Source organism: Sarcophilus harrisii, chromosome 4 (genome assembly GCF_902635505.1).
Source record: "Sarcophilus harrisii chromosome 4, mSarHar1.11, whole genome shotgun sequence".
Classification (NCBI taxonomy): domain Eukaryota; kingdom Metazoa; phylum Chordata; class Mammalia; order Dasyuromorphia; family Dasyuridae; genus Sarcophilus; species Sarcophilus harrisii.
The window spans coordinates 346,007,533-346,022,085 of NC_045429.1; the positions used below are offsets into that span (position 1 = coordinate 346,007,533).

Genomic DNA, 14,553 nt, shown 5'->3' on the forward strand with positions numbered 1-14,553 from the left:
TGGTAGTGACTGACAGGGACACAGAGACTAGATACCTGCATTGTTTTGAGGGACATAATATTTGAGGTATATCTATAGACTTTTTCATGACACATGATGTCATGCAAAATATATTTCCATATTTATCATGGGCTTTGTGTTTTCTTTTACCAATCTAGTCTAAGGGGTTCTTATTTTACAATTGCAATTAACTTTAATTTTTTTTATTCAATTTTGAACTTAAAAAGAAACAAAAACAGCATTCATACAACACAACATAAAAAGAGGATTCAGTATAAAACCATGAATTTCTATTTCACATTGTTTACTTAAAAAAACTATGTAATAAATTCTATACATAGTTTTCAAAGTTACCCTGCTTTTTTGTTTTTCCTTTTTAAGTTTTTAATGTTGTTTTTTAACATATAAGGATTGAGCCTGGATGATTGTGATTTGATTGGTATAGAAAACTACTGATTCCCTTTACAAGTGCAAGTCAGAGACTTCTCACCCCACTTCAAATCTCTTATAGACCACCATTTCCCTTCTTTTCATTGGAGGATGTTGGCTCCCAGTTTTCTGAGAGAGAGACAAAGACAGAGACAGATAGACACAAACACACAGAGACAGAGAAAGAGAGAAGAGAAGAAGAAGAAGAAGAAGAAGAAGAAGAAGAAGAAGAAGAAGAAGAAGAAGAAGAAGAAGAAGAAGAAGAAGAAGAAGAAGAAAAAGAAGCATTAGCAGCAGTGGGAGAAGAGGAGGAGGGGAAGGAGGGATAGAAAGGAGAGAAGGGAAAGAGAAGGGGAAGGAGAGGAGAAAGAGAAGGGGGAGAAAGAGGAAGGGGGAAAGAGAGAGAGAAAGGAATGAAGAAATGCATCGTGATACTCTCTATCAATTGCATATTCGATATGTGATAAATCCTTTCAATCATTCCCTTCAGTTCCCTACTTCTTTGCTATAACTCCTGATGAAGAAGAAAACAATTAAATAGGCCTTGCTCTCCAGTGGCTTCTATTCCTTTAGATGAGACCAGTGCTTATCTAACTATGCACAAGATTCATACAAAATAAGTAGGAGATAATTTTGAAGGATGTGAAAAGACTTCATGAAAAAGTTGGTACTTAAATTTGAATTTTTAGAAAACTGGGGATTCTAAGAGTTAGAGGTGAGAACAGAGTGAATTCCTGGGATGGAGATTAGCTAGTTCAATGCAAAATGATGTGTGTGAGATGAATTACAAAATGGGACAAAATGGGATAGTCTTGTTGAACCATAGATTATATGAAATGAAGGAATATATAATAATGCTATTTGATTCAGTAAACACATTACCAGTCTCTTGTTAAATTCTGGGGACACAAATAAGAAAAAGAAAGACAATCTCTGCCCTCAAGAAGCTTACAATCTAATAAGGGAAGACAATATACCAAGGAAGCTGAAAAGCAGTTGGGGTAGGAGAAGGGGATATCAGAGAGTACATGATGTAGAAGCACAATGTTCTGTGGAGTCAAAATTAAACAGGACTACTGATAGACAATGGAGAGTTACCTGGAATGTTTTGTTGTTCAGTCAATTTTCACTCATGTCCAGCTCTTAGTGATCCAATTTGGGGTTTCCTTTGCAAAGATACTGGAGTGGTTTAACATTTCCTTTTTCAGCTCATTTTAAAAAATGAGGTAACTGAGGCAAACAAGATTAAGTGACTTGCCTAGGGACAAGAAATTAGTAAAAGGCTGGATTTGATGAATCTTCCTGACTCCAGATTGGTATTATACCCATTATGCTACCTAGCTCAAAATTCTGAGTCCTCTATAAGGGAAGGTTTGGGGAGGGGTTTTCCCTCTGATCAGAGGAGAGAGGCAATTGAGGAAATTAAAGTTTTGAGTATTAAAAACTGAATTATTTTACATAGTGTTGAAATTTCAGGTGATCAGCTTATCTTGAAAGAGGCAAGATGTTCCTAAGAGATAAAACTAAGCAGCAAGGCTGATTAAAATTAAGGGTTTACACTAGAAAGGTAAATTGAAGAGACGTAAATATGCCACTGCATTGGGTGGCAATTCAGAGATTCTGTAAGCTATTATCTAACCCAATCAAGAAGCAGATAGCAAGAAGAACAACCGACAGGCAGCTTTATTGCATTTGTGTCCATAAAGTATAATAAAAATTAAAGAACTCAAGTGTATTTTATGGATCCTACAAGAAGAATTTATGGGAGGGTGTGGGCAACAATCAGATAGGATAAAAAGGTAATGTGAGCCACAGTCTATAAGGTAGATTATATCATAAATCAAAAAAAAAGTATAAAATGTAATCATTAATCACTCTCTCTTTAAATACTCTAAAATATGAGCTCATGAAGTCACCTTTAAAACATTTTAGATTTTAAAATGAAAATATGATGTCCTTTGAAAAATGTTCTTATAAAATCTGTGATCTCATAAATGGATACATTTCCTCCAATGGTATATCTTATAACTCACAAATATCTGTTCATCCTGGGGCACTACTGTCCATGTTTTTATATATTTGGCAGAATGCCTCACCCAATGTGCCAATCAATCAGTGGATATTTATTAAGTGCCTACTGTTTACCAGGCACAATGCTAAATGCTACAGATATAGAAAAGGGCAAAATAAAGTCCCTATTCTCAAAGAATTTACAATGTCACTGGATCAAAGACTACAATGTGTTGGTGAGTAAAGTATAAGAATAATGAAAGATAGAATGGGCTAGTTTAGGAATGGCTTTGAATGAAGAACAGAACATCTTGTATTTGTTCCTAAAGGCAATAGGAAGACACAGTAGTTTATTGAATGAAAGAGGTGGAAGTGGGAGAGTGACATGATAAAGTCTGAGTGTTAGGAAAATCACTTTAGTAACTAAATGGAAGTTGGATTGGAGTGGAGAGCCTTGAAACAAACAGACTCACCCACAGGTTTTTGCAATAATCAAGGCAATAGGTGATGAGGACCTGCACTAGAATGATGACAATGCCAGAGGAGAGCTTGGATATAGTGGGGCTGAGAGATGGTGAGAGATCCAGTGCAAGCCTGAGGGATTGTGAAGATGTTGCTACTTTCTAAGTATAAGAGAAGAGACTGGGGAAGGAGAGAAGGCACTGAGTTCTGCTTTGGACAGTTTAAAATATCTACTGGACATTCAGTTTAAGATATCTGAAAGACAGTTGGAGATGTGAGATTGGATGTCAGAGAAAGACCGAGACAGGCAAAGCAGACTTGAAAATTATCAACATAGAAATGGTAATTAAATTCATAGGAGCTGATTGAATGAAGTAGTAAAGAAGGAGAAATGAAGATGACCCAGGATAGAACCCTGAGAGACATCTAAAGTTAGAGAGAATTTGGAAGAGGATCCAGCAAAAGAAATAGAGAAAAAGCTGTGAGATAGAAAAAAAATCAAGAAAGAACGATTTCTCAAAAACCTTGAAAGAAGAGAGAATCAAGGAGGAAAGAGTTATGAATAATGCCAGAGGCTATGCAGAGGTCAAGAAGAAAGAGAATTAAGAAAAGGTCAGTGGATTTGGCCACTAAGAGTTCATTAGTAACTTTAGAGAGAATTTCAATGGAATAATGAGGTTGGAAGTCAGCTATTAAAGGGTTAAGAAGAGCAAGAAGAAAGACGTTGGAGGCATTGCAGATGGCTTTATCTACAAAGCATTGAAGAGAAAGATTAAGTAAAAGTTTTTGTTTTTCAAGATGTTTTTCAACATGTTTGTTAGCTGTAAGAAATGAGCCAGTAGATAGGGAAAGATGACAGAGGGGACAAATTATTGGAAGAGATGGTGATAGAATGACTTGAACAAGTAAAGAGTTTAACCTTAATGAGGAGTAGGCCACTTCATCCCACACTTCATGTGAGAAAGTGGCAGAAGAAGATAGGAGATGAAGAAGAGAAGAGAGAGTTCATAGTGAATGGTCTCATTTTTTTTTGGTAAAATATGAGGCAAGGTTCTTAGCTGAGAGAGTGGGAAGTTGGGAGGGGAGCAGAGAGAGGAGCTGATAGGATCCTTAAAGACTGTGAAGATATCAATGGAGATTGTGAAGCTATTCATTGATCGTTCCTCACTCATCATGTGATCAACCCATTCTTTTTTCTTTCTAATAGGACATTCCTTGGATGACATTCTTCACATGCATTCTCCTTAGTAATTCCTTATTTGTAATGTATCACAACCTCTTCATGCTCTCATTGTCCATTGCAGTTTAGGCATACAATCAAACACTCCAATCTAATCTATTTAAAGAAGCTATTGTTGCCAAGCAATGGTAAATGGATAGATGGAGGAAACGACAAAGTTCTACATTTTAGGCCTCATTGTGGTGTTAAGATTGACTCTTGAAAGCTATATAAATGGAGTGTAAGTTCTATCATACTAGAGAAACTTTGTACACAGGTCTGTTAAAACACTAGTCTTTTTTTTTTTTTTTGATCAGCCTAGTGAAGAATAGAGAAATCTATCACTGGAAACTCATCACCACTAATCTAACCATTTGGATAACAAATATTTTGACCACAGCAACTCATAAAGCCAAAAAAAAAAAAGGTAGAAAATAGCTCTTAAGTCTTGTTTGATCTCTTTCTGCTTCTATAGTGATAGTAGTAGAGTGGTGGGAAAATGGGGGCAGAGGGTATGAAGAATCACATGGGTTTAAGATCATCTATAAACATTAACTAAATTATGTATTTGTAGTGTAGTGTAGTGTAGTGTAGTGTAGTAAAATGTGAATATCTTGTCCAATAATCAACAAGTAAGCATGTCATTGGAGGAACAAGTTGCATCACTCGACATTCTTGCTCATTAAACCACTAGGTGGTGCTGATACCTACTCAGAGGGAAGCCTCTTTGGCTCTGGTGATTTGTTCATATCCCCTAGGGTATATGTGTTGTTTAAGAGATAAATTATTCAGTCCCTCACCTCCTCCATTCTCTGAGTCATAGCACTACTATTATGTAAGGAGTTTGTGGATTTTTGTATGTCCCCATCCAAAACATCTCTGAGCCTTATCCAGTTGCTAAACAAATTGGCTACTTGGGGGAAGAGTGGATAAGAGTGCCAGGACTGTAATCAGCAAGACATCTTCCTGAGTTCAAATCTGGCCTCAGACTTAACCCTGAGCAACTCATTTAACTTTGTTTACCTCAGTTTCCTCATTTGTAAAATGTGCTGGAGAAGGAAGTGGCAAACCACTCCATTATCTTTGCAAAGGAAACCCTAAATGGAGTTATGAAGAGTAGGGCATGCCTGAAAAAGATAACTGAAATGTGTTAGGTCCCTGTTAGTAGTGGCAATACAAATGCAAACAGAAAGAAAAAAATACTTTCCCACAAAGAGTTTACATTCTAATGAAGGAAGACAAGACAACACATATAAAAAAGCTGAAATGTCATGGAGAAGCACTGTAGAGAAAATCCTGGAGTCAGTAGTGAAGCCAGGAGGGGAGTGAAGACTTGGTTGGCTTGGGTTCCTTAAAATGGAAGTTCTGGAAGGAACCAGACAATCAAAAGGAGAGATTGTATAGGACAGAAAGATAGAGTGAGTTTCTAGGTTGGAATGATTACTGAAATATTGTTAATAAAGTTTGGGAGAGTTACCAATATCCCAAAAAAATTCTCCCAGGGCTGTTGTTGCCTAAGGGCTCTCCACAAAGGCCTACATTTTCTTTTGGTAAACATTGTAAAGTTAGATTTAGTCACTCTTTACTTTTTGATGTGTTTAAGTATAGAACAAATTTGGAACTATCTGGTTCTTTTGATCTTTGGCTTTTTATTTTTATTTTTTTTAAAAAGGTTCTATGCTCATTTCTTTGATTTATATAAAGCTCTTCATTGAAGAAGTCATGAGTTCTCAGGAAATAAGTAGCATGAAACATAGGAATGTAACAATAACTAGGCAGAGAAAGACTTTGCAAACAAGGCAGAACACTATGACCAAATAATCAGATACTTTTTACTTCTCTAATTCCTTTACCCTTTTCCTTATCTTGTGGCTCCCTTCTGGCAGAGCTCAGAGATCTTCAGTATTTCCACCTCCCCAAAAGCATGGGCTTCTTGTCATGTAAAATATTGTACTGAAACTTTTTCTTATTAAAATTTTTTTCTTATTTCATTTCCAAATATATCTATCTTTCCTTTGGTATTTAGTGATCTGGGGTTATGGGATGTTCCGAAGGACCAGGGATTTTGTTGTAAGGACTTGCCAGACCCTTTTCTGGGTTGCTCACCCATTTACCTTTGGTGTCTACCTGATTCATCTAAGAGGCTGTAATATATTCAGTGGCCATAACCTAGTAAACCACTATATAAAAAGGCTAAACTGGAGTGGAATCAATGGTCAACATCTATTGGTGAGTTATGGAGTTATGTATACCTCAAGCATAAGAAGACTTCCCCCAGATTAATGGGTGAATAAGAACAATTTGTTCCATCTGCCTAAGATGGTCAAAGCAGGTTTTATGGAGCACTTAGAGATTGGTCAGACATTGAAAACACCAAGATCATACCTAGTACCCCCGGCCATTACCGATCATCTTAGCAATTGTTCAACCACGGAACTTTGATGACTGAGGAAGAAAGAGTGAGGTTGATGACTTTATGCAACTCTGCTTCACTTAAATACACTTCACAATAAGTCAATATGACCTGGTGATGACATTAGTCCTTTTCTAAAATGAAAGACAAAGAACTTCATGATTTATGCTTTGTAACAATGATTTAATTTTAAAAATATAATAGTGCTGTTTGTTTTTACATTCATTATTTCCACATACTCATCTCTCACAATTGAATTCTTCATTTTAACAAAGAAAAAGTTAATCAATGAAGTGTCCTATCTGCCAATGTATACATATATCTCTTATAAAAATTCATTTAAGTTTTTGAATGTCTCTCTAAACCCTGCATTAATCACTGATTCTCTATAATGAATATTTTGACACTTCAGAGAAACTTTCATTGGTGATATCTTGACTCATGTTTTCTTTCCTATCCCCATCTTCATTCTCTATCTCCTTTCTCTGTCCACTCTTTTTCTGTCTCATATTTCTTTCTCTTTTTAAAATTCTTTCTTCTAGTCTTCTTCTTTTCTCTGTCTCTCCATTCTTTCCTTCTATCCATAGAGCATAGAGCATTAGAACTAGAATCAGGAAGACCTGAGTTCAAATATAGCCTCAAACTCTAGCTAAATGTGACTAAGCATCTCAGTCTCTGACCTCAGTTTCCTCATCTGCCAAATGGACATAATTATAATGCATACCTCCAAGAGGATTGTGAGGATAAAATGTGATAATATTTGTAAGATGCTTTGCAAACCTTAAAGGACTTTATAAATGCTTGTTGTTATTGTTATTATTATTTTCATCATTATTATTACCCCTCCCTCCAGGTAATTTCCTTTTCCTTTGTCCCACTCTTTTTTATCCTAGGCCCTTCTTCCTCATTTTCTTTAACCCTCTTCCTGGCCAGTCCCTCCTAAGTTCCTTTTCAGGTCCTCCCCCTTTCACTCATTTCTGCTGTCCCCTTCTCAGCCCCTCCCCTCATATTTCTTTCGTCCCATATTTCTTTCTCTCTCGGTTTTTTAATTCTTCCCTCTAATCTTCTTTTCTCTTTCTCACTATTCTTTCCTCCTATTCATAGAGCATAGAGAGCATTAGATCTAAAATCACTTAGACCTGAGTTTAAATATAGCCTCAAACTCTAGCTGAGTGTGACTAAGCAACTCAGTCCCTTACCTCAGTTTCCTCATCTGCCAAATGGACATAATTATAATGCTTACCTCCAAGGGGATTGTAAGGATAAAATGAGATATTTGTAAGATGCTTTGCAAATCTTAAAGGACTTTATAAATGCTTATTGTTATTGTTGTTATTATCATTATCATTATTATTATTACCTCTCCCTCGAGGTAAATTCCTTCTCTCTCCCACTCACTTCATTTTATCCCAGGCCCTTCTTCCTCATTTTCTTTAACCCTGCTCCGGGTCGGTCCCTCCCGGGTCCTGCCCCTTTCACTCATTTCTGCTGTCCCGTTCTCAGTCCCGCCCCTCAGCATTTCAGGCTCACTCCCACTCAGGCTATCTCCCTTGTGCTTCCCTCCCACCTGGGAGTTTAGTTGCACACTGACAGGATGGCAAAGGCGGACGGCTTCTCGGAACAGGAGTTCCGGCAGGCCTGCGCTGAGCTGGAGGCCCCTGCTCCCGCAGGCAAAGACTGGGAGTGTTTGGTGGAAACAGAGGGCTTCCATATCTACCGGCTGCTAGATGAGGTAGGGGTCGGGGCGGGGTGAGTTTAAGACCCTAACAGTGGACCGGGTAGGAAAGTGGAGGGCGGGCGCTGATTGGTCAGCTGCTACCCTGAGTGGGGTTGGCTTCACCCAAGCAATGTGCTTGATAAAGGACCGACAGGAACTGACTGTGCAGGGAGATATGTCATTTCTATAGAGAGAGGGCATATATTGCGTAAGAGAAAGAGATCGAGTCAGAGTCCTCTATGACTCTACGGGGGAGGAAGGGAGGACGGAGAGGAACGCAGTGACTGAATGTAGAAGGGGACATTTTGAGTCACAGGAATCTGGCTTCTGGCACTTTCTACTTACGGGACCAAGAGCAAGACACTTTCAGAGACTTAGATTTTCATCTATAAGCGATCACCTCTGAAATCCTAAATTGGTTCTGGAGCTATGATACTAATGTGATCTTATGTTTAAGTATGCATAATTAATCATCGTTATCATCTTATGATTAATTAAGAAAGACATTATATTCAAGCCAAGGTGTTGTAATTCTCTGCCACTCTGTAATTGTAAAAGATAGACAGGTGATATACCCCTCTTAGGTATCACTTAGCCATTGCTATCCTGGTATAGTAGACTGAACATTATATTATGGAGTCAAGTTATTTTGAGTTTGTGGTGACAAAAATCCAAGCACTAAATATTATTGTTGTTGTTTGTCCTTTGTTGTCAAAGAGGACCATGGCATCAGGGAGTTAATAAATGACATGTAAGTGAATTGGATTTAAGTGAGGAAACCTGTCAACTGAGGAATGGCTAAATAAGTTATGATCTGTGGATGTGATGAAATATCATTGTGCTATACGAAAGGAAGAAATAGATGATTTCAAAAACACATGAAATGAAATGTATGAACTGATGCAGAGTGAAGTAACCAGAACCATAAGAGCAATTTCTATGATAATATTAATAATAAAAGTGAACAATTTTGGAGACTTTTTATAAATTGATAAAAAATTGAAATGAATAGAACCAGAAGGACAATTTATGAGTCAACACTGTAAAGACAAAAACTTTGAAATTCAAAGTTATTTGAAATCTGCAAGAACTATAATTAACAGAATGACCATGATTTCAAAAGATTGATAATAAAACATACTGTCTACCTGATAGAGAGATGCTAGAATTAGAATGCAGAATGAAACACAAATTTATATGTGTATATATAATGTACATCTATATGTATAATTTATTTTAATGTCTATAACATATTTGTATATATGTAAAATATGGGAAAGGTTAACAGTTAATAATTAGACATGACAATTAATTAATTAGATAGGTTTCTGTTTATTAAAAAGAAGTAGTGGGGAGAGGGTTGCTGTAGATGTGAAAAGTTACATGAGATCACTAAATTATTAGTTTTACTTAATTGCTTTGCTTGGTTGAAGAGACCTCTCATAGAATAGGGGTAATTTGTGAATGTTTATATTGTAATATAAATTATATATGTAAAGTATATAATGTAAATTAAAATGTAATGTAAAAATGAAACATGTCAATAAATTTTTTAAAAAAGATATTCAAATCCTGACACTAGCTCTGTGACTATGGGCCTTAGTTTCTACATCTGCAAAATAAGAGGCAATAATGGTTGCTCTACTTTCCTCACAGGATAGTTTTAGGGAAAGTGCATAATTATCAATTATAGATCTAAGGTACCTTGTTGAGTAATTTTAACAGAAGAGCTTTTAGCTTCTGAATTTTAAACAATCTAACTTATCTTCATTTTTGCCAGTTGATGAGAACCAGACAATAGCTTTAGAACAAAAGATGCCATTAACATTATTAAAAAAATGAAAGTTATTGGTTGGGGAGTTTTTTCTTAGTTCTTTTCTGTACTTAAGCAGATCAAGACTATGCCAGTTTAATCAGAGAAGAAAAATGAGAAAAAAGAACTCCACTTCTTCCCAGCTGAGCCAAATAAACAAAAACAAATCAGAAATGAAAAAAACAAATGAACCAGAAATTATCAAATTTCTGTTAAAAACATGCATATACATTATACATATATGTACATACATGTGCTTACATACACATATGCATATTTTTATAAGTATATATGTGTGTATAAACATGTGTGTGTGTGTGTGTGTAAGAAGTGACATCAGTTCAATTCCCAGCTCTGCTACTTGCTACCTGTTTGATGTTGGGCAAATGACTTCATCCCTCCAGGTTTTTGTTTCCTTAGTTATGAAATGACAGTGCTCCCTCAATATAGATAAACTCCATACATTTTCTTTGAGACTTGTGCTATACTTGTAAATGGTTACACTATGTATGATGAGATCTTACACTAGCTTACACTAGCCAGATGAGATCTGGCTACAGCAAAATTTGTCTGGAGCCATATCTTGCCTAGTACAGTGTAAGACTGCATGAACACCGTGGATTCATATTGAGCTTGTAGTCTGCTTAACCTGTCAGCTCCTTTTCAGCTAATTGCTGTATACCTTCTTCATCTTGTACTTGTGAAATTCATTTTTTTTTAAACCTGAGAGTAAGACTTTAGATTTTCCCCTGTTAAATTTCACCATACTAGATTTTTTATCAATGCTTTGGTGACCTATTTCGGATGCTTTTGGATCTTGACTCCTGACTCTCATCTGATGTATTAGATATCCCACTTAGCTTTGTATCATCTACTTTGGTGCTGTCAATAACATGCTAAACATCCCTAGGCCTGTTTTGTTTGGTTAGAGAAAGTAAAGTGTGTAATATGTGAATAATGTGATAAGGCTGCATTACACCCTCTTATAAGTTCCTGGTGTCAGAGATAACTATGCTTTTGGAATATAATTTTTGGCTTACAGTATATGTTATTATTTAAGAATTTAAGACTAGCTGTATGAATTTAAGAATTTAAGACTAGCTGTATGGCCCCAGAATAGATCAGAGAAGACCCAACTTCCCCTTCATTTTCAGAGGTAGTATGGAACATTGAATTTAATTTCATTTTTTTCTAAAGTATTTATATTTTGGTGATTTTTACATCTTCTTATGATTTTTCTTTAAAATCCTTTACTGTAATAAATTTATAAAATTCTTTGCTCCCTGGGAGGGTGGGAAGATGGCACCTACAGGAAGATTGAAGCAATCAATTAAAATCTATTTTCAAAAGAAAAATCTCCTTTCGAATAAAATTTGTTGCTCCATTGTATTTGATTTCATGACCCTGTTTGGAGTTTTCTTGGCAAAGATACTGTTTTAGTTTGTCTTTTCCTTCTGTATCTCATTTTACAGATGAGGAAACTGAGGCAACGAAAGTTAAGGGACTTGTCTAGGGCCATACAGCTAGTAAGTGTCTCAGGCCAGGTTTGATATTATGTCTTCCTGACTACACATTCAGGATTTCATCTACTGGGCCACCTAGCAGCCCCTTCAAATAAAATACCATCACTTACAGTCAGCTATATCTTCCTAATAAAGTGTGACTAGATTATCTTCATTCTCTATGGTCTACCTCTTTTTGAGGGGTAGAAATTATGATGGAATGCATAGAACATTATATTGGCCCTCAGACTGCATGGATTCTAGTTCAAAGGAGCAAATTACCTCACTTCTCTGATACCTTCTTATTCTGTTAGTAAAATTGAGGAGTTGGACCACCTGATGACTTATGGTCTTTTCTAGACATAATAGTTTCTGAATCTCTATGTGCCCTTCATGATACCCGAGACAGTAATATTCTTTGGTTTTACACTTATTAGACTGAAGTGACTTCATCTCTCTGTTCTATTCAAAAACTTTCTTCGATGACCTCAATTGCCTCTCAGAAAAAGGCAAAATCCTCAGCTAAGAACTTAAAAGTTCTCTAGAGTAAGGCTTACTTTTGTGTACATAGTCTTCCTTGTATAATGTAAACTCCTTGTTAGCTAAGACTGTTTGGGGTAAACTGCATCGTTTGTTTGTATGTTTTATCTTTGTATCCTCAGTACCAGTGAAGCAAAATAGTATAGGAGATAGAGAGTTGACCTTAAAGCTGGGAAGTGGGGAGGATGGAACCTTAGTTCAAGGTCCATCTCTTAAAACATATCAGCTGTGCATCTTTGGGTTTGTCTCAGTCCTCATAGAACTTTTTAAATCTTTTAAAATAGGATTTAATTTCCCCAATTACATGTAAAGGTAATTTTTAACATTCATTTCTTAAAATAAAATTTTAAAGTTTCAAATTTTCTCTCTCCCTCTGCTACCCTCTCTCTAAGAGTGTGAACAATTTGATATAGGTTATGTATGTGCAATCATGGAAAGCATATTTCCATATAAGTTGTTTTGTGTATTGTTGAGAAGAGCTAAGTCATAGTAGATCATGGAACGATGTTGCTAATATTATATACAATGTTTTCTTGATTCTGCTCATATCAGTTTGCATCAGTTAATTTAAATCTTTTCAAGTTTTTCTGAAATCTACCAGTCAGCTCATAAGACAAATTACAGAGAAGGTGCTGATCTGCATTGGTAGTCTGTGGTTCCTATGTTTGTAAAATCACAGATCAATCTCTATCCCTATTTCCAGCTCACTTAGTAGGTACTTGATATATATTTGCCAAATCGAATTATTTCCTCTTTTTTTTTTAATTTAATAGCCTTTTATTTACAGGATTTATACATGGGTAACTTTACAGCATTAACAATTGCCAAACCTCTTGTTCCAATTTTTCACCTCTTACCCCCCCCCTCCCCTAGATGGCAGGATGACCAGTAGATGTTAAATATATTAAAATATAACTTAGATACACAATAAGTATACATGACCAAAACATTATTTTGCTGTACAAAAAGAATCAGACTCTGAATTATTGTACAATTAGCTTTGTGAAGGAAATCAAAAATGCAGGTGTGCATAAATATAGGGATTGGGAATTCAATGTAATGGTTTTTAGTCATCTCCCAGAGTTCTTTTTCTGGGTATAGCTAGTTCAGTTCATTACTGCTCCATTAGAAATGATTTGGTTGATCTCGTTGCTGAGGATGGCCTGATCCATCAGAACTGGTCATCATCTAGTATTGTTGTTGAAGTATATAATGATCTCCTGGTCCTGCTCATTTCACTCAGCATCAGTTCGTGTAAGTCTCTCCAGGCCTTTCTGAAATCATCCTGTTGGTCATTTCTTACAGAACAGTAATATTCCATAATTTTCATATACCACAATTTATTCAGCCATTCTCCAACTGATGGACATCCATTCAGTTTCCAGTTTCTAGCCACTACAAAAAGGGCTGCCACAAACATTCGTGCACATACAGGTCCCTTTCCCTTCTTTATAATCTCTTTGGGATATAATCCCAGTAGTAACACTGCTGGATCAAAGGGTATGCACAGTTTGATAACTTTTTGAGCATAGTTCCAAACTACTCTCCAAAATGGTTGGATTCGTTCACAACTCCACCAACAATGCATCAATGTCCCAGTTTTCCCGCATCCCCTCCAACAATCATCATTATTTTTTCCTGTCATCTTAGCCAATCTGACAGGTGTGTAGTGGTATCTTAGAGTTGTCTTAATTTGCATTTCTCTGATTAATAATGACTTGGAGCATCTTTTCATATGACTAGAAATAGTTTCAATTTCTTCATCTGAGAATTGTCTGTTCATATCCTTTGACCATTTTTCAATTGGAGAATGGCTTGATTTTTTATAAATTAGAGTTAATTCTCTATATATTTTGGAAATGAGGCCTTTATCAGAACCTTTGACTGTAAAAATATTTTCCCAGTTTATTGCTTCCCTTCTAATCTTGTCTGCATTAGTTTTGTTTGTACAAAAACTTTTCAGTTTGGTATAATCGAAATTTTCTATTTTGTGATCAGTAATGATCTCTAGTTCTGCTTTGGTCATAAAGACCTTCCCCTTCCACAGGTCTGAGAGGTAAACTATCCTATGTTCCTCTAATTTATTAATAATTTCATTCTTTATGCCTAGGTCATGAACCCATTTTGACCTTATCTTGGTGTACGGCGTTAAGTATGGATCAATGCCTAGTTTCTGCCATATTAGTTTCCAATTTTCCCAGCAATTTTTAATCAAACAGTAAGTTCTTATCCCAAAAGCTGGGATCTTTGGGTTTGTCAAAGACTAGGTTGCTATATTTGTTGACTGTTTTGTCCCTTGAACCTAATCTATTCCACTGATCAACTAATCTATTCCTTAGCCAATACCAAATAGTTTTGGTAACTGCTGCTCTATAATATAATTTTAGATCTGGCACAGCTAAGCCACCATCATTTGATTTTTTTTTCATTAATTCCCTTGAAATTCTT

General features: G+C 36.0%; 1 protein-coding gene across 1 annotated transcript in view; it reads left to right on the top strand.

Annotated features, from left to right (window-relative positions):
• Nucleotides 1-8,078: 8,078 nt before the first annotated feature.
• PCTP (phosphatidylcholine transfer protein) overlaps nt 8,079-14,553 on the top strand; it is a 49,688-nt gene continuing 43,213 nt past the window's right edge. The window contains exon 1 of the mRNA XM_003767967.4: nt 8,079-8,265. Coding sequence (XP_003768015.1) covers nt 8,128-8,265 — 138 coding nt within the window. The 5' untranslated portion in view covers nt 8,079-8,127. The remainder of the gene's footprint in view (nt 8,266-14,553) is intronic.